This window comes from Acomys russatus, chromosome 4 (genome assembly GCF_903995435.1).
Source record: "Acomys russatus chromosome 4, mAcoRus1.1, whole genome shotgun sequence".
Lineage (NCBI taxonomy): Eukaryota > Metazoa > Chordata > Mammalia > Rodentia > Muridae > Acomys > Acomys russatus.
Window position 1 is genome coordinate 27,242,925 of NC_067140.1, and position 18,778 is coordinate 27,261,702.

At 52.4% G+C, this 18,778-nt stretch overlaps 1 protein-coding gene across 2 annotated transcripts in view; it reads left to right on the forward strand.

Annotated features, from left to right (window-relative positions):
* The window catches only part of Col20a1 (collagen type XX alpha 1 chain), a 30,997-nt gene extending 20,478 nt beyond the window's left edge, over nucleotides 1–10,519 (forward strand). The window contains exons 21-34 of one of the 2 annotated variants that reach the window (XM_051143983.1): nucleotides 211–353; nucleotides 599–708; nucleotides 1,026–1,184; nucleotides 1,257–1,334; nucleotides 1,974–2,060; nucleotides 2,878–2,931; nucleotides 7,383–7,478; nucleotides 7,553–7,606; nucleotides 7,711–7,764; nucleotides 8,138–8,191; nucleotides 9,375–9,446; nucleotides 10,036–10,071; nucleotides 10,153–10,219; nucleotides 10,294–10,519. In XM_051143983.1, coding sequence (XP_050999940.1) covers nucleotides 211–353; nucleotides 599–708; nucleotides 1,026–1,184; nucleotides 1,257–1,334; nucleotides 1,974–2,060; nucleotides 2,878–2,931; nucleotides 7,383–7,478; nucleotides 7,553–7,606; nucleotides 7,711–7,764; nucleotides 8,138–8,191; nucleotides 9,375–9,446; nucleotides 10,036–10,071; nucleotides 10,153–10,219; nucleotides 10,294–10,496 — 1,267 coding nt within the window. In that variant the 3' untranslated portion in view covers nucleotides 10,497–10,519. The remainder of the gene's footprint in view (nucleotides 1–210; nucleotides 354–598; nucleotides 709–1,025; nucleotides 1,185–1,256; nucleotides 1,335–1,973; nucleotides 2,061–2,877; nucleotides 2,932–7,382; nucleotides 7,479–7,552; nucleotides 7,607–7,710; nucleotides 7,765–8,137; nucleotides 8,192–9,374; nucleotides 9,447–10,035; nucleotides 10,072–10,152; nucleotides 10,220–10,293) is intronic. The other variant, XM_051143984.1, reaches the window with a different exon arrangement.
* Nucleotides 10,520–18,778: the final 8,259 nt, after the last annotated feature.

Consider the following 18,778-nt stretch of genomic DNA (forward strand, 5'->3'; position numbering starts at 1 on the left):
AGTCCTTGCCCAGTGACCTCCACTGCAGCCTTGTCCTGGCTTCAGGGAACAGATGGTCTGTGGGCCCAGGGGCCTTGGCACATCTTGTTGAACTCTTGACAGTTTTGGGTCGGGGATGCTCTGCTGCACTCCCATTTCCTTATGCAGAATGGAGACAGGGAGACCTCGTCACAGTCCCCTGATGTCTGTTCCAACCCCTTGCCTCTCCAGTGACATCTACCCAGCAACCCTGCCACCAGAATACACCATCATCTTTCTTGTGCGTCTGCTTCCCGAGACACCCCGAGAAGCCTTTGCACTGTGGCAGATCATGGCTGAGGACTTCCAGCCCATCCTTGGGGTCCTGCTGGATGGTGACTGTGGGCCCCATTTTACCCTTGGCAGTTGGGGAATGGGGCCCCTGTTTCCCTTCTTAACCTCATAGAACATGAGCCCAAGAATGCCAACCCTAGTGCAAGCTGTGGTTCTCCCCAGGCAGCTAGGCATGCACACCCATCATCAACAGACCCCAGAGAGCACCACAGCTTTGCCTTTGCTCTGTCACTGGCTACCCTCTTCCAACTTACCGTTGTCATCTGCTCCCTATCCTCCCTGGCAGCTGGCAGAAAGTCTCTGACTTACTTCAACCATGATCCCAGGGCAGCCTCGCAGGAGGTCACCTTTGACCTGCAGGAGGCAAAGAAGATTTTCTTCGGAAGCTTCCACAAGGTCCTGAGAACTGCCTGCATATCCCTGTGGGCCCTGACCCTCGCATGGCCTTCCCTGCGTGTGGTTGTCTCCCCTGAGAGTTGAACATTAGTCGATCTCTGCCTATGGCCCTGGTGCGCCTCTACTCTGACTGTCCCTCCTTAATTTGAGTCAGAGAGCAAATTCTTCTCTTTGGAAGGCTCCTGCAGCATCTTTCTCTGGGGGAAGCTGAGGCCCTGGGAGGTTCCATCAGGATCTGCCCCCATACCCTACGTGTTGGGCCTCCTTAATCTGTCTCGATGTGATCCCAGGTGGGAGACTGACTATGGTGTCTACAGGTCCATGTGGCTGTAGGCCACTCCAAGGTCAGACTTTACGTGGACTGTCGGAAGGTGGCTGAGCGGCCCATTGGGGATTCTGGCAGCCCACCCACAGCTGGTTTCGTCACACTAGGGAGGCTAGCCAAGGCCAGAGGGCCACGGAGCAGCTCAGCCACAGTAAGTTTGGGCCTTGTTTTATGGGATGGGTGAGTTCTGCCTGTGGGGCCTGACCTTTCCCCTGCTTCACAGTTCCAGCTCCAGATGTTGCAAATTGTGTGCAGTGACACCTGGGCCGACAAGGACAGGTGCTGTGAGCTTCCTGCATTGGTAGGTGGCAGCATGGCCCTGGGTATTGTCCCTCGGCCCCCTGAGAGTGCCTATAAGGCTCCCTGACACAGAATTGGGGGTAGTTGACATGACTAGACCCACTATGCGGAGAGAGATGAAAGCAGACATTCTGAATGAGATATCAGGGGTGGGGTGGGGGGCGGCTGAATAAGGAAAGTCCAAAAGGCATTTGGGGGGAAGGCCAAGAAGCTTCATCTACAGCTACAGTGGCTGCCATGGACTGGGACATATGCAGGACACCCACTTTCCATCAGTGACTGACAACTGTGTGTCAGAAGTCCCTGGTCAGTCCTAGAGAGGCTGTTTCCCCTTCTCTATAGGTAGAGGCTCATTCAGGGGGCTGTGGAGCCATCCTAGACCTGCTGGGGACTTAGGAGCTCCCTGAGAACTCACACTGAGCTTGGGCATGCTAGGAGCCTGGGGGGAAGTGAGGAAAGGGAGACACCATCATGCCATAGGGCTCATATTGATATCCAGGAAGGGCACCCTGAGCCCGCTGCATACACAGGGCTTAGGGCCTTCACTCTAACTTGACCTGTCCTCCCTCCAATGACAGCTCTACAGGCTTCCTGATGTCCAGGGAAAGGTCCGTTGAGCAAATGATTTCTTTTCTTCCAGAGGGATGGAGAGACATGCCCAGCCTTCCGTTCAGCCTGTGCCTGCTCATCTGAGACCCCTGGGCCACCAGGGCCCCAAGGCCCTCCTGTGAGTCCATCGTCTTCTCCCCTGGGGGTGACCAGTGATTTATGCTGCCATTGGTGGGGGTGGAGTAGTCTACATATGCCCTTCCCACCAGCCTTCAGAAAACCAGACCTACCAATAGCCCTCCCCGGGCATGTTGCCCAGAGTACTGGTTTAGGTTTCCTCCATGGCTAGCAGGCCCACCAGGCTAGTCTGGCCAGCCACCCTGCACACTGGCTGAGCTTTTTCCTCTTAGATATGTTCTCCACCTGTGGACAGGTGTTGGCCTTTCCCTCTGAGGAAATCGAGTGTCTCCAGTATTCCTGATGGAATGAGTCCAGGTCCAGCTGGTCTCCAGGACTGCACTGGTGGCAGCTGATGGGCAAACTGTGACCCATAGCCTTGCAGGCAGCTCTGCCTTGGGCACTGGGGAGGAGCTGGCCAGCATCATAAGCCTCTCTACCTTGGGCAGGCCATGGCATCCTCAGAGGATGTTCACACATCTTCCAGTATTCTCTCTGCAAGCTCAAGGCTCCTGGGCCAGTCTTGCAGGGTGGCAATACTTCCAGAGTCGGTGATCGCAGGGCACCTGTCCAGACCACTTACTCTGCACGTGGTAGTCCACAGGCCTCATTGTCTATAGCTCAGGATGTGACCTCAAATCCACCTCACTCCAGTGGGTGCCCAGCAGTGAGGAGGAGGTCAGTAAGGATGCCCTTGATTTTGGAGGATCCTTTTTCTCCCGGCCACACAGATGGAGGAGACTGGATATCAGAGGGAGCCTGAGTGGGACTACGGACTATGCTGGGGCTGATGCTCAATCCTTTCTGTATCTTCACAGGGCCTCCCTGGAAGGAATGGCACTCCAGGACTGCAAGGACATCCAGGGCCCAAGGTAGGTCTTATTGAGTACAGGAGCCATGAGCCTGGTCTGACTTGCAGTAGGAGGACCCTGCAAATTCAGAGCACAGGAAAGGGCTCCCAGCTGTAGAAAAGCAGGGCTCTGACAACACAGGGAAATAAATCAGTGATTTCTCTGTGTTCCCCAATCCCTGCTGGACATCTGGCCCCAAACCTAGAATTTGGTGGATATTTGCTCATCACCCACTCTTACAGGAAGGATCTCCCATATGGCACAGATGGGGAAACTGAGGCTTGGGGGGGCAGTGAGTGTGGCCTGGCTGCCCAGCTCTTCAGCTTACTCTTTATCCCCCCTCCATTGACTCTTGCTAACTCTTCATCCACAGCACCCAGGAGACTGAGTTCCAAAGCGGTTTCAAACATGATTAGCCTCAGAATTTGTGGCATCTAGAGGGTCTTTGGGCATGTTGGGGAGTGGGTCTGACTCTGCAGAGGTTTGTGGGTGTGTCAAGAGCACAGTGTGACTTTTTTTTTTTTTTTTTTTGAGATGTAGAATTACTATCTGTACCAACTGGGATGGCACCAACAGCCCAAAGAATGACTCATTAAAGTTGATCTTGACAAGTAAAATGAGTTTATAAGAGATTATTTGGAGGAAAATATAGACCATGTTTTGCCCTCCATTTGAGTCTGGGTTCAGAACACTGCCAAGTACTAGAGCAGCAGCGATGACTACAGGCTCAGACAGTATGTGCGCTGCACAGACAAAATCAGGCAGGCTTCGGGAAACCTACGTTTGTGTGTGCTCCATTCTCACAAGTCTCATCAAGTGAGACTTGTGCCGGTCTCAATAAACACCATCTGACTGTGGAAAGGACAGCGTTTTTCCTGTAGTCTTGCAGCTTAACAGCTAAATGACAGTCTTCTGTAGGCTGGTTTTCTTGGGTGAGAGTGGGAGAATTGGTCTCATTACACGGGGTGGGGACTGGTGCGATAGAGTCTACAGGTTTGTTGGGATGAGGGTCTGGGTCTGAGGTGCGTGAAGCTGACAGCAGTGTACTTGAGCTGCAGCTCCACACCCCCACAGCGGCCTACAAGGTGCTGTTCCCGCCTCATTCTAGACTGGGTAGAGGCCAGAACGCCACATGTACAGAGCACAAGATGTGCACGGAGTGGCGGCAGCTGCTGGAATATGCTTCTTCCTGGCTTTGACACCCTCACCCACCTCTGAGTCCTCCAGAGGGTCCGTAACACTGCACCCCATACCCTGCCCTGCCCTCACCCTGGCACTGTGCCTTTGAGGAAGGACTGTGTGTCCTTGGGCAGAACTGGCTGAGGTCGTTGCACTGCAGACATGTGTAGCTAGTGAAGTGAGTGCTCAGCGCCTCTGAAGGGGCTGCAGTGCACTTCCCTGCGTGGGCACATTCTGCAGGAGCTCACCAGTCCTCAGGGATGGAGTCCCTGGGTCCTTCTATGCACAGTGCCAGCTGTGCCCCTTGGACGCTCAGCAATGTGTACCTGTTCTCCCAAGGCGGGCCAGCTGCTCTGCAGACCTCTCCTGGATGGCTGGCTGATAGTAGGCAGCCTGGTGGGTAAAAATGGGCATGATTGTGGTTTTGTTTTGTTTGGTTCTTCTGGCTTGTATGTTTGGGGCGGGGTCTCTCTGTGTAGCCTGAAATTTGCTAGTCTAGCTTGCTTGCTATGCTAGCGTCTTTCAGAAACTGCCAGGATTTTCATGTCTCAAACGTGGCCTCCAGCTCTCCACTCTGGAATGTTTTACAGTTTGGAGTCAGCTATACTGCTGAAATGACTTGTGACTTCCTTGCCATTTGTCCTGTGCCCTTTGACCTTGTTTGTGACTAGTTTCTATATAGGTTTTTAGGGTAGTTTTTGACCAGTCTACATTATTGCTCTATTTCTTTTTCTTTATTTCTTTGTTTGTTTGGGTTTTTGTTTTGTTTTTCAAGTCAGGGTCTCTCTGTGATAGTCTTGGCTGTCCTGGAGTCGCTTTGTAGACCAGGTTGGCCTCAAACTCACATCGATCTGCCTGCCTCTGCCTCCCGAGTGCTGGGATTAAAGGCATGCGCAACCACGCCTGGCCCTGGCATTATTGCTCTATTTCTTCTGGATTTTGAATTGTGTAGGCTGTTTAAAAAGGCCTCCCAAGGTGGGAAAGACACCTCAGAAGGTGACATGCTTGCCACCAAGCCTGACTACATGAGTTTGACTCTCAGGACCCACATTGTGAAGAACAAAACTGACAGAAGCTGTCCTCTGACCTCCACACATGTGTCCACAAACACTAAATACGTAAGTGTTCAATACAATTAGCATTTAAAAGGCCTTCCTCAGCCTGGGAGTAGAAAGTGGACACCCTCCGGTCTCTCTGGAGCTTCTGGGCCTTGCAGACCTGCACATATCGGCTCATCCCCAGTTTGCTTGGTGTGAGGTAGAAAGAGGCATCTCCAGTCCTTGAAAATCTAGCATCTAGTCCCTGTCCCCTGAGGCTTGAGCCCTGCTGGTGAGGACAATGTCACCTAGTCCTACCCTCCCCACTGGCTTGTCTACCAGGCCCATGCGCCCAGACTGGCCAAACTGTTCCTGTCCACTGGACAGGTCCAAGCGTCATAAATGACAGTAAACCTCCATAACTTTAACACAGGCAGATTCAACCCACAGCCAGCCGTATGTGTGCGTGTGCGTGTGCATGTGCAGGTCAGAGGGCAACTCTGTCCTCAATGTCCACCTTTATGTGAGTTCCAGGGATTTAACTCAAGTCTCCAGGCTTGTGCAGAAGTGTCTATCTGCTGAGCAATCTTGCCAGCCCAGTCAGGTCCTCTTCAGAACATCGGTGATTCTCCTTGCTCATTCACTGTTGGACTGTAAAACTCACCTGTCCGTTTAGCCTGGGAAATGTTGCTGGTGTCTGAACTGGAATCAAGTTCAGGTTATAGCTGTATTTAGGAAGAAGTGGTACTTTTAGAGCTTGCGCTTTGTCATCCAGGAGCATGGTGTCCTGTTTGTTGGCGGGCTCTGGGTCATGCCTAAATATTGCATCTTTTTGCTGCTGGTGAGACTGATGGTCTTTGTTCTTGTTACAGCATCTCCTGTGGGTTATGTGCAGGCTCTTTCCTTGAGGTTTGTTTGTTTGTTTTTTGAGACAGGGTTTCTCTGTGTAGCCTTGGCTGTCCTGGACTCACTCTGTAGACCAGGCTGGCCTCGAACTCACAGAGATCTGCCTGCCTCTGCCTCCCGAGTGCTGGGATTAAAGGCATGTGCCACCACACCTGGCTCCTTGAGGGTTGTTTTTACACCCAGCTTTTTAAATAAAAGATTTATTTATTTATTATGTATACAATGTTTTGCCTACATGTACACCTGCAGGCCAGAAGATCTCACTATATAAGGTTGTAAGCTACCATCTGGGTGCTGGGAATTGAACTCAAGACCTTTGGAAGAGCAACCAGTGCTTTTAACCTCTGAACCATCTCTCCAGACCTATACCCAGCTTTCTTACTTGTTATTATTTTGTCTCCGTGTCTTCAGAGTCCCATGGATCACATGCATGGTCACTGTCCCTCACCTGCCCAGTGTTTGTAACTCTGGTTTCTTTTTCTTCACCAGTGGTGTTGGCAACCCTGTCAGATGGTACTGTGTGGCAGTGCAGATGCCTTTGTCTCTCCTCTGGCATAATTCACTAAATGCATTTTCACATGATAGCGATATTCCTTTAATCTTAGTTTATTTGGAATTTGGAAAGCAAATCAAACAGGCATAGAATAAATGCATCGTTTGTTCAGTGATTATGGCCATGATCAAGCAATTTTCTTCTCGAAGCTACTCGCTATTCATTCTGCTGTTTCCCCACATGCTAAGGGCTCGTGCATCATTAAGAAGCCAGCACAGTGTTGGCCCTCATCACTGTTTCATATGTGGCAGTGCTCCGCGTGCGGTGTTTTACTTATCATTGTGCTTTAAGAAGACCGAGCCGTAGGTTGTATCATGTTTGGAGCGGTGGCATGTTTAATTAAAAACATCTCAGTTTAAACATCTGGTGTCACCTTAGAGCTTGTGGGAACCCAGCCTATGTTTGGGGTATCAGAGCTTATGGAGACACCCCTTCCTTCCCCGTGCGTCAGCACATTTCTGCGCTCCTTCTCGCCTTTTGGTGATTTCTATGCACATTTCCTCTCCATGCCCCTTTGGAGCCAGAGCACAATAGCAGAACTGGGGTGGAGTGAGGAACCAGCTTTGAACCCTGGCTCTATTGTGGCTTGTCTGTGGCTCTGGATAAGTGACCGGGGACTGATTGTACCTTACAGATGGGTCCCAGCAGGATCCACTCAAGGTACACTTAAGGACACCTTTGTTCTCTTGTGGCCTCGTATGAAAGCCACCAGGTGGGTAGCGGACACAGTGCTAAAGGCAGGGAGTGAATAGGAGGGGTGGGGGATATGCCTTCTCAATTCCTCTTTGTGTCTCCAGGGAGAGCAGGGACCACCTGGACAAACTGGACCTGAAGGCCCCGGAGGCCAGCAGGGGTCACCAGGGACCCAGGGCCGTGCAGTCCAGGGACCTATGGTAGGTGCTGCCTTATACCCGGTTTCTTTCCTTTTGCCTCTCATCCCTGCCTCTCAGTCCATCTTTCCTTCCAGGGGCCACCAGGAGTCAAAGGAGAGAAAGGAGATCGTGGCCTCCCAGGCTTACAGGTAATGGCCAGGGCTGTAGAAGAGCAGGACAGGGCTATGGGTAGGATCATCCTCTGCATATGACATCGGCCTCTGTCTGGTGGATTATCTCTGTTCCCTCACAGGGCGTCTCTGGCCAGCAAGGCATCTCCGGGAAAACTGGCCTACAGGGACCAAAGGTACTGGCTCCAGGCCCAGTAGGTGGTGAGTGGGAGAGAGCGGGCGCAGGTAGAGCCTTGGAGACAGCGGCTTCCTCATCTGCCCTGCTCCCCGAGGCCTGGCTAGCAAGATAGCTATCTCAGCCCACGCTATGGATAAGTGCTGTCACCTGACAGTGGGGTGAAGGGAGGCAGCTCCTCTAGTCAGAGCTGGGGCAAGTTGTACATCCCACCTTCCCAGGGTATATCACCTTCTTGGGGGCAGTACTGGCCTGGACCCAAAGGACATCAAGTTGATAGAAGAGAAATGCTAGTGAGAAGACCATGTCAGGGGCTGTTGGGGTGGTCACGGTAGAAAGTCCCCATCTTGATTTTCCCCTCCTCTGCTCTTCAGGGAATGAGAGGACTGGAGGGACCGGCTGGCCTGCCAGGACCACCTGGCCCCAGGGTAGGATCTGCTCAGGATTCCCACGGCTCTGAGAACCAGACCTGGCAGGCTAGTTTGGGAGAAAGGCTCTGAACGTCACCTGCCACTGTCCAGATCACTTTGGAGGAGGGAATTGTTCCTGGCTGCAGACTTCCACAGGGCTCTCTCTGCTGGGCATCTGGGTGTCTGTACCCGGAAGCACCCCAACTCTACTCCAGACAAGACCGTTGCTCCTGGAGCAGGTTCCTATGGAAAGGGGCCCTTGTACAGGCCTAACCATACCTGCACCCTAACTCTTCAGGGCGGGGGTGCCAGGGCTCCTGACTGAGCCTGGTAGGGGTATGTGGCTAGACTGGCTATGCCTAGATGCTGCCAGACTCCCCAACAGATTGGACAGCAAAGGCAGCCGCATGGCCCTGCAGAAACACGGAGCTTCCGCACCTTGAGACGGTCTTTCCTCAGTCCCAGAGGGTCTTCACTGTGAGCTCTGTACCCAGTGAAGCTTTGACAGGGTGCCTCAGGCTGGCAGCTGAGACTCACCAGGACATGCTACAAGGACTACTCTCTGGGTCTGGGGAAAGCCCAGTGTATTTCTGCCAGAGTACCCAGAGCCTAGCAGGGAGCATTTCGCTGTAGAATAAACACTGAAGGACACTTGGGTGAGGGGTGGGTAATCTATCCTGAGACACTGATGGACAAGTGGGTGAGAGGTGGGTAGTCTATCCTGAGACACTGATGGACAGTGGGTGAGGGGTGGGTAGTCTATCCTGAAACACTGATGGACAGTGGGTGAGGGGTGGGTAGTCTATCCTGAAACACTGATGGACAAGTCGGTGAGGGGTAGGTAGTCTATCCTGAAACACCGATGGACAAGTGGGTGAGGGGTGGGTAGTCTATCCTGAAACACTGATGGACAAGTGGGTGAGGGGTGGAACTCCTATTCTGAGTATTGAACAAAGGTAACATTTTTGTTTGATGTGCCAGGGGAGGGCCTGGGAGGGGCTGCCCTGGGTGCTGCATCAATGGGCTTCTATAGACACTGGTTTGGGCACAGGACCTAGAGCATGCTGGGGAGGATGGCAGGGTCTGAGAGTAGCTAGGGTTATCCTTGTGAGGGAATGGGACCCTGGATAGCAAGCCAGGTTGGGGGAGAGGGAATGAATAGTCTCCTTGAGACTCACACTCTGATATCTGCAATTTTCAGGGGTTCCAGGGCTCGGCAGGGGCCAGGGGCACCAATGGGGAGCGAGGACCCCCAGGGGCTGTGGGGCCCACGGTAAGTACACCCCCCCAAGGCAAGGCAGCCAAGCAACAGGGAACTGTGCAAGCATAGGTTCAGGGTCTCCCTGTTCAGAGATCCCCATGGCCCCCAGAATTGGAAGGAGAACAATAGCTTACTTGTGGGGACCCCAGCTCCCTGGGAGGCCACCTTATCTGTCGATCAAGAGGAGTAGGGTTTCAGCAGCTTTAGAGACCTCAAGTGGGCTGTGTAGTGTGGGCATGACACAGGGACGAGCCAGGTGATAAGCAGTTCTTGGCTCAGGCCTGCCTCCAGGCCAAGGGAGGGGGCTGCTCTCTAGGCAGTGTTCCAGCTGTTTGGGAACTCCGCCCAGCACAGAACTCACGGGTGGGGAAAGGTCCTTTGCAGATGACTACACGTCCACTTGGGACTGTCTCTGCTGTAGACAGCCAGCTTTGCTTGCTGGAGCTGAGGGCACACACTCCTGGAACTTGGTAGCTGGGTTGGGGCTGCGACACCACGTCAGCCTGTGTGGAGTCAAGCCTGCCAGGCATTGCTGTTGCTATGCCTGCAGCTCCTTGCCTCTATGCTGACTGCTTTTTTCCCCCTTTACCTCCTGCTACAGGGTCTACCTGGGTCCAAAGGTGAACGAGGAGAGAAGGTGAGTGAGGCCCATAATCTGGAGATTGGGACTCCCTTGTGGCACCTGCCATGGGTCCTCAAAGCCATGTCCTCCTTTCAGGGAGAGCCACAGTCCCTCGCCACCATTTTCCAGCTGGTGAGCCAGGCCTGTGAGTCAGCCATAGAGAGTAAGTGAGGGCCACTCTGCCCTGCCTCATCCTTACCGGTGAGGCTGGGCCCCAGCTGCTGTCTCCTTCCCCAGCACACGTGCTGAAGCTGAACTCCTTCCTCCATGAGAATGACCGTCCCCCAATGCCCTTCATGGTAGAGACAGCAAAACCAGGCAGACATGAATCTATAGAGTCCCCTGGATCACATAACGAAGCTCTACTTCCTGGAGACTGGGGACATATCCACCGCCCTGAGGACCAAGGTATCCTGCTTCCTGCTTGGAAGGGATTCTAGAAGCAGACAGTGGCTGGTTCCCTGCACACACATGGGTGCGTGCGTGTGTGCATGCGTGCAATTTCCTCTTTCCTTGTCAGCCCCTTTACCCCCCAAAAAATGTCTTAATGAACAAGGAGCAGCCTGGGGTGTCCACAGGTGACCCCACCTCATTTAGAAGTTGTAAAGTCTACTTTGGCCACTGACCCTGCACTATGGTACTTGCTTGGGCCTCAAAGACTTGATGTGCTCAGGCTCACCACAAGGGGCCCAGCTCCCTCTGGACAGACAGATCAGAGAACAGGAAGCTGCAGCTGCTACATTCCCTGCCCCTGGGATGTCCCCTTTCCTCTCAGGTGAGCCGGCAGCTATCAGCCACAAAGGCAGCCCTGGACAGCAGGAGGGGCAGACCCTGGAGTGAACAGGTGAATTTTTGTCATTACGCCAGCCAACGGGTAAGAAGGGGGAATAGGCAGAGGATATCCTCTTGGGCCAAACAGTGAGAGAGTGGGAGATGGTGCTGTCTCCACCTGGGAAGAGGCCTGGCCTGTGAGAGTGGGACGGAGCTGGTTGTCCTGCAGACCCTGGTTGGGCCAACAAGCGTGAGGAGCCAGAATGGAGCAGAGGTTTGAGCCGCAGTGTGGGTACTCATGGATCTTGGAGGAGACCCATAATGGGAGGGGCTTACAGAGACTGGGCCTCAGGTATTTGGTCCAGTGAACACCTGGCCAGGTGAGAGCTCCTGAGGCCTGAGAGTGTGGGAAGGGTGCAGTGAACACAGGTGGGGCATGAGAGCTCTGTGAACACAAGTGCAGGTGAGCACAAGTGAGCACAGGTGAGCACAGGTGGGTTCAGGTGGGTGCAACAGCCTTATACTCAAGTAGATGATGGAGCTTGTATACTCAAGTAGATGATGGAGCTTGAGGCACAAGGGCTTCTGGGTGTGTGTGTGATGAAAAGTGGGTGGCAGGAATAGGGAACCACTGATAGGCAAGATGGAGCCCTGGGTGAGTATGACGGCCTTGTTCAGGGGACTGGAGAACAACTCAAGGGTCTACTGTTTCCATGTCACAGTGAAAGCTAGTATGTGGCGACCTCGCTCCTCTCAACGTGCGGAAGCCTGAGCTCACTGTGCCAGGAGGCTGGGCCACAGCCTCCTAGGCTGCAGTCCAGCTGAGTCTGCCCTTCTCTCTTGCCAGGACCTTCCCTCTGCCACTTCAAATCACCCTGCTCTTCCCCAACACCCTCACCCTCATTTTGTCTCAGTACTAAGAACGACTGTGTCCTGGAGAGGCTGAGAAGAGAGGCCAAAGGAAGAGCCTGACGTGAAAGGAGTAGGAAGGGAAAAGGGTGATGTGATGCTCACCCCACAAGCCCCTTCTTTGTAGCACCCCCAAGTTCAGATAAACCTCTGTTTGCTCATCAGCGTACATGAGGCGCGTGATCCCTGTGGCAGCTGTGTCTCCCACCAAGATGTCACCTTCTCACTTCAAACTCTCCAGGATTCTCGGGTCTCCTCAAAGCCCAGACTCCTCCCTCCAGGCCTCATCAAGGCTCAGCCCAGATCCTGTGCTGACCCCTTCTCATCTGCCCCCCCTACCCCCCGCCCCCAGTAAGGCACAAACCTGGTCACGGCTTCCATTTCTCAGGACTCCTTGTGGTTCCAGGGTGAAATCCAGGCCTCCTGCCAGCTGTAGAGCCCAGCAGGCTGCCCACTATGGCTGCCTCTGGGCCTTCGCATGTGCTGTCATGTTTGCTGGGCTGGTCCCAGGGTTATAGTCTGGACAGTTCTCTCCCTCAGAGCGGTGCCCTCACTTCAGCCCTACTGTCTCTCTCAGTCAAAAGCCCACCTGCCCTGGCCCACCCCAGCCCCAGTCCAGGAAGTCCAGATCATCTGCACGTCCCTCCCAGCTTGGCTCCCAGCATAGGGATGTCACTTTAAGACCTGGTATCTATGGCCCCTCGTCTCCAGGGTCTCAGAGCAAGGTTACCCTCTGACAGCACCTCAGAGAGATTGTCTAAGCCTTCCTGTCTTACTCCATTCTGCCAGACAAGGGTCTGGAATAGCATGAATTCATGACACCTGCATTCCCAATCCTGGCCCAGCTAAGAGTCAGGAACTTCTGTTTCCTTTTTCAACAAACATTAAGTAGTTGGCCCACTGCTACCACCTGTGCAGCTAAGCACAAAGTCCAGAAACAAAGAGGAGCCCACATCACTTGGGGAATGGTAAAAGTTTTGACACAGAACAAGGGATGCTTGACATCAATGAAAGAACAGCCTACCACAGCTCAATGTGTGTGGGCACATGTGTGCATATGTGGGCACACAGATATATGTGTATACTAATACCTGCATACATGTCTGTGTCTCTGTGCACGTGTCTGTGGGCATGTGTATCTGTGTATGCATGCACATCTGTGTATGCACGTGTGTCTCTGTATGCAGCGTTGCACACATGCAAGTTTTCCTGTGCCTATCATTGCATGTGTTTTCTGAATGTGCATGCATGTCTGTGTGTACATGTGTCACTGCATGTATGCATGTGTTTGCACATGTGTGTAGCATTGATCTTCAGGAAGCTTTTATAAGACAATGGATAGTTTCCTTCTGGACCTGCGTGCACACACATATGCATTCTAAAACACATGTACACATGTACATATATGTACACCCACGATCAAATCATGAGCAGCATTGTTATGAAGGTTGAGGGCATGTACTGACTAGAAAAGGGAAACATCTGAGGATAAAAACACTGAGGCAAATGAACAGTCTATGTCAGATAAAGAGGAATTTGTGTTTTCTTTGGTCTATTAATTTTTAAAAACTTACAATGAACCATGGAGGAAAGAAAGGATATTAATAACCCGAAGCCCAAAATAACAGGAATAAATGAAGGAAGCCAACTTGAAGGACGGTATGTGGAAAAGAAACTGGGGAACAAAGTCAGCAGGAGACATAAGTGAGACCAAGAATGCTGCTGAAACCGTCAGCCAGCTGCAGGGTCAGGGGAGAGAAGTGCCCAGAGCATGCGCGTGTGGCAGAGAGGTACAGGGGGCGTGTTCGGCAGCAGCCTCATAATGAGGCGCAGAGGGAAGAAGTGGTGGTGAATGGGGGCATGGGTATCTTGAGGTGACAATGGTAAATGGGGCACGGGTATCTTGAGGTAGCAAGGCTTTGAAGATCTGAACATCAGAGAAAGACCTAAGCTCTCAGACTGATGTCAGGGCTATGAGAGCCGATGGTGGGCTGTGAAATGTGTCCTTGGTGTCACATGTGGCAGACAGTGGCGACATTCATCATGAAATCCTTCCTGGGGAAACCCCACAGCCCAAACTACCAGACGATAAAAATCTGAGGCAGCAGTGGGGTGAGAGGGCAGAGGGGAAAATGCACACATTTCATATCAAGGGTTCTGGCAAAAGATATTTTGAGGACCACAGCACCTCCATGTTTAACACACAAGCCCACTTTGAAAATCACGAGGAGAAGCTTTGGTCAGGAGGGGAGTCCAGCCGACACATGGAGATCTTTGCAAAGGACTGGGGACAGCAATCTCTCTCTGCCTCAGGCAGTTGCACAACAGTAGTCTAAACCAAGATCATGCTAGATTATTCTAATGGTCTAGTGCCAAGAGCAGCAGGGTGTCGTGCTGTCAGGAGATGGAGGCACAGTGATGTTTCCAATCAATGCGGAAAGCTTTTTCCCCCCTTACAAGCATTTGCCATAAGTAAGGAGCAGCTTCCAGAATAAGCTTCTAGAATAAGAACCAACAGAGAAGGCCAGGTGGTGGTGGCTCACGCCTTTAGTCCCAGCACTTAGGAGGCAGAGACAGGTGGATTGCTGTGAGTTCGAGGCCAGCCTGGTCTACAAAGTGAGTCCAGGACAGCCAAGGCTACACAGAGAAACCCTGTCTCCCCCACCCCCCCCAAAAAAAAAAACAGCGGAGAAAGTGTCCAGAGTTACTGATTAAATAAGGCTTTCCTCTGCGGAGCGGTTAGAACACATTAGACAACAAATGCCACAGAAACTACCATAAGTGTTTCACTGGTGGAAAGATGCACTCCTCAAATTCCACTGAAACACAGATGTGGTGTTCTAGTTGATTCCTTGCTAGTCAGAGAAGGATACTGCTAACCCAGTCATGCGTTTTGTCACACTTGCTTTCAGGCCTCATGCATGGTCTGCCTGGGCCAGTGTCCCATGTGCATTTAAAAAGACTAAGCATGCTTTCTTGCTTTCTGCTGCTTTAGAGAAGTTTAGAAATGCTAGCCAGGCCAGCAGATAACAGTGCTGCTCAAGTTTTCTCCAGCCTTGCATATTTTCCCAAGAGAAACATGTAGATATTTTTTAAATTACTGTAATTATTTTTATCGTGTGTGTGTGTGTGCACATATGTGCATGAATGTGTGTATGTGTGTGCATGGTGTGTGTGTGTGTGTGTGTGTGTGTGTGTGTGTGGCCTGTGGGGGGAGGAGGTTGATGTCTGTTACTTATTTTCTTATTTTTTGCAATGTGGTCACTCACTGAGATTGGAGCTTGCCAGTTTGGCTAGACTGACTAACCAGCAAGGGGACCTGCCTGTCTGTGAGGAAATGCAGAGAGTGTCTGAGGAGTTAGAGTCACCACCAGTACTCTTAGCTTTTGTATGGGTGCTGGAGATCTGAACACAGGCCATAGTTACAGAGCAAACACTCACTTTATCCGCTGAGCCATCTCCCCAGCCCCAGATAGGCTTTTGTTGGTGGTGGCAGTTCATTCAGGACATAGCCCAGACTGCCCTAAACTGGAAGGAGTTTGAAGGTGACCTTGAAATCTTCACTCTCACGCCTCTGCCTCCCAATGCCAGGAAGAAAAGCTCGTGTGCGCACCATAACCCTTCCACAGCACTTATACAGTGACAAACTCAGACAGCCTAAATGTCACTGGGAAGAAAACGGAGGAATAGATGGTGTAGTAGGCACACAGGAAGCACATGAGAACTGGCTGTGCAAGGTAAAGAAGCCAGGCACAGCAGTGCAGCCCACAGGATGGAACACACATAATAAGCTGGATGTAGAAATGGATACATTCAAAGGAGAGTGGTGACTTCTGGGTACTGGTGACATGGGAAACTGCAGTCAGAAAGAAAGGGTACGCAGATACGCTGATGGTCTGTGTCTTCTATCTGCATCACCCATGAGGCCAGCAAATAGCAAGAAATGTCAGGCAGGATTAAAATAATGGAAACTCCTACCTGCAAACAGCAAGGGTAAACAGCACATCCAAGCGGAACATGTTTTCGAACCATCTAAATCCCAGTGCAAACTTCAGTACCTGACAATTCCACCCTTCCCCTTGGCATTGTGTCCTGAGCAGTGTGCCTCCAGCTGTGGCCTGGCAGCTCAGTTTGGAGGGTTGCAACTGGCATTTTCTTCGGATTGAAATAGAAGACTAGAGTGAAGCTGCAGGAGCTCAGGCGTGTTCTCGTGTCGCTCTTTAAAAAGCCTGTGTGAACACCATGGACACATACCAGGGATCCCCACAAAGGTCAGGACAATTCCAGGGCCAGCTAGTGGCTTTGTACCAATGGATCGCAATTGTATGAGTGGCAGGAAGCCCAGAGTGTGGAACACTGGACTTCCAGATGTTTCTCATGGAAAAGCCCCAGTGCGCAAGTTGTGGGAATAGTGAGGTCACTTCTGCCCTGTAGGATGGACCCCGGGGCTCTCTGCCCAGATCTCACTTTACTAGGGAAACCAGAGACTCCCTGGGAGGTTGATAGCACTACAGGATGAGTGTGAGTTGCAGCTACCAAGAAGACGTCATGCCAGGCAACTTCCCAGGAGAAGAGGACACCAGGCCCATCAGTAGATGGAAGCAATAGAGGACAGGGGTGGCACCACCTGCACAGGGATTTCTGTGAGGGGGTCAGGCTGCAGAGAGGAAACAGCTTGTGACAGTCTGGATACTCCCTCAGGCTCTAGGCTACAAAGGGGTCTCTAGTTGCCTTGTGGCTTGCTCTGGGGGTGAGTTTAGTGAGGAATAGGTGCTACTGTAGACAGTCCCTCAGTTATGAATGTGGGGAGGCTCCAAGCAAGCTGAGCACTAGAAACTGGCCACCTGTGGAAACAGCAGTCTTGAGTCTGATTGGCTCAACGTGTCAAGACATCATGGCATACAGAAAGCAAAGGAACACTATTGACACAATGAGAAATGGCCGCACATGCCCACAGAGATGAACAAAGGGTTTCAACAGCACCTTGATTGACACCTGGAAATGAGGGCGGGGCCACACACCGATGGGGAGACGCCACAACTTGGTTTATTCAGACAGAAACAGCAACTAAGAACCAACAAGCACACAACAGCAATGGGTCTAGTGCACACGACACTGCAGATGAGCCTTGGCCACACGAGTGAAAGAAGCCAGACATTGTAGGTCCACTGTGAGACCCCAGACATGATGCCCAGGACCTAGCCGAACTGGTCTCCAAGACTCACATTTGAGCTGATGCTGTCCATGGGAGGAGGTAGAATGGGAGGCCTGGGAGCGTGGGGTGATAATGTTCACATATCAGAGGGGCTGGGGCCACATGGTTCTTCAATGCTCACAGGCTCAACGGCCTCAGGTCAAGCACTCCGCCCTATGTGAACTTCATCTTAACCATATACGTCAACACTGGAATCAGGCAGACAAAAGGCCAGCTGAGTGAGCATGGGGAAACACAGTGCTTTATTTTCCTCTTCTGGCTTCTGGGTGTGAGTAGGGACGGCCTGTCAGGAGCACCCCAGCCATTCACGTTTTCTGACCCAGGAGAGAAAAACACAGCAACCTTGTTTAGTGGTGACTGTGGTCTCGCCCTAATCTCTGCTGCTGTCTGCACATCTTGTGGTTGGAGCCATGTATACAGGTGTGGTAGAACTCACATCTGAGAGGCTTGTGTCCCCTTGGCTCCCAGGTTCTGGCACGAATCTCCCCACCAGGGTTTATCGTGCAACATGAATAGAGCTCCGCTGTAAGTGCTGGTGACTCAGACAGTCATTGGAGGGGAGATTGAAACACAGCAGGTGGGGTCCTTGGTGCCCTTAGGACTTCTGGGAAGGCCTGGAACATCCAAGGTTCAGGACCCAGGCCTCTGTACACAGGAATATCCTGGGGCTTCCAGGGTTCCTTTCCCACCAGCACCCCGGCATGCCCAGCAGCTCTGTGTTTAAAGGTGGATTTGCCTGCAGGTAGTTGGGTAAGGACAATGCTGGCCCTTTGATGTCCCCCCTCCTTGACATCCTTATTCAGCTGGGATGGGCAATCTGTACCACGGAGGTGGCAGCGGCACCTACTGGAAGCCTGGTGTGTTGGTTCCAGACTTCATTAAGTTTTTCCTTCATTTCTGCTATCCACACAAGGACCTCAGTTTCAGGGCCTACAACAAGCTGGCAGAGGATGCGAGGCCCAGCGGAGAGGCAGCTGGGACTGCGACACAGGACGCCTTCTTGGGTGTTTTCCGTGTTCTGTCCTTCACCCAGTGGAATCCCATAGAGGTGGGCTCAGCATGTTCTTTGCCGGCCCACCTCACCACTGGGGAGTCTCCAGGTTGCTCAGCGCTCTCTTGGAAAGAGGAAGAGGGTCCCTCGGGTCTTCTCTACAACCTAAGTGCAAGGCAGATGGGGTGAGGCGCCCCTAACCTTGGCCCGTGGCCCTTGGACAATGAGTCAGAGGGCCTGTTTTTACTTAGACTGTCTTGGCAGCTCACCCTATCCCACAGCATCTCAGGGCCTTTCATACCTCTCCTGCTGGCCTAGAGAGTCCCGGGTCTCCTGTAGAAGATGTGTTCTGGGGAACTGTAGCCTCAACACAGGATAGGATGAGAAGTCTTTCCTTCAGTCATTTTTATCCCAGAGAGGAAGAAACATTCAGGGAGATCAAGAAAGAGCCACGAAGGGACCTACAGCCCAGGACCTTTGCTTCCTGGGGGTTCTGGAGGAAGTGCTCCTCATAGAGGCCCTGTGACCCTGAGCCTTCAGTCCTGCTGTGAGAGCCTGCACCAGTTCTCTTGTGAGTAGGATGACCCCCCCTCCGCCCACACACATACACACACATTGCACAGTGCTCTGCTTTTTACCAGTTTGCCTCAATCTAAACAAAACAGAAACACCTGACACCTGAGTCAGAGAGCAACCCAGCCTGGGGGGTTGAGGGAAGTGCATCATGATGGTGGGGTGGGGGTGGGAGGGAGAGGGTGTGGCCAGCAGAGGCACAGTGAGTATTCCCTGGCTCTGGTGAATCCCATGGGATGGGGGGAGGGGGCCGCGTTGGGCTC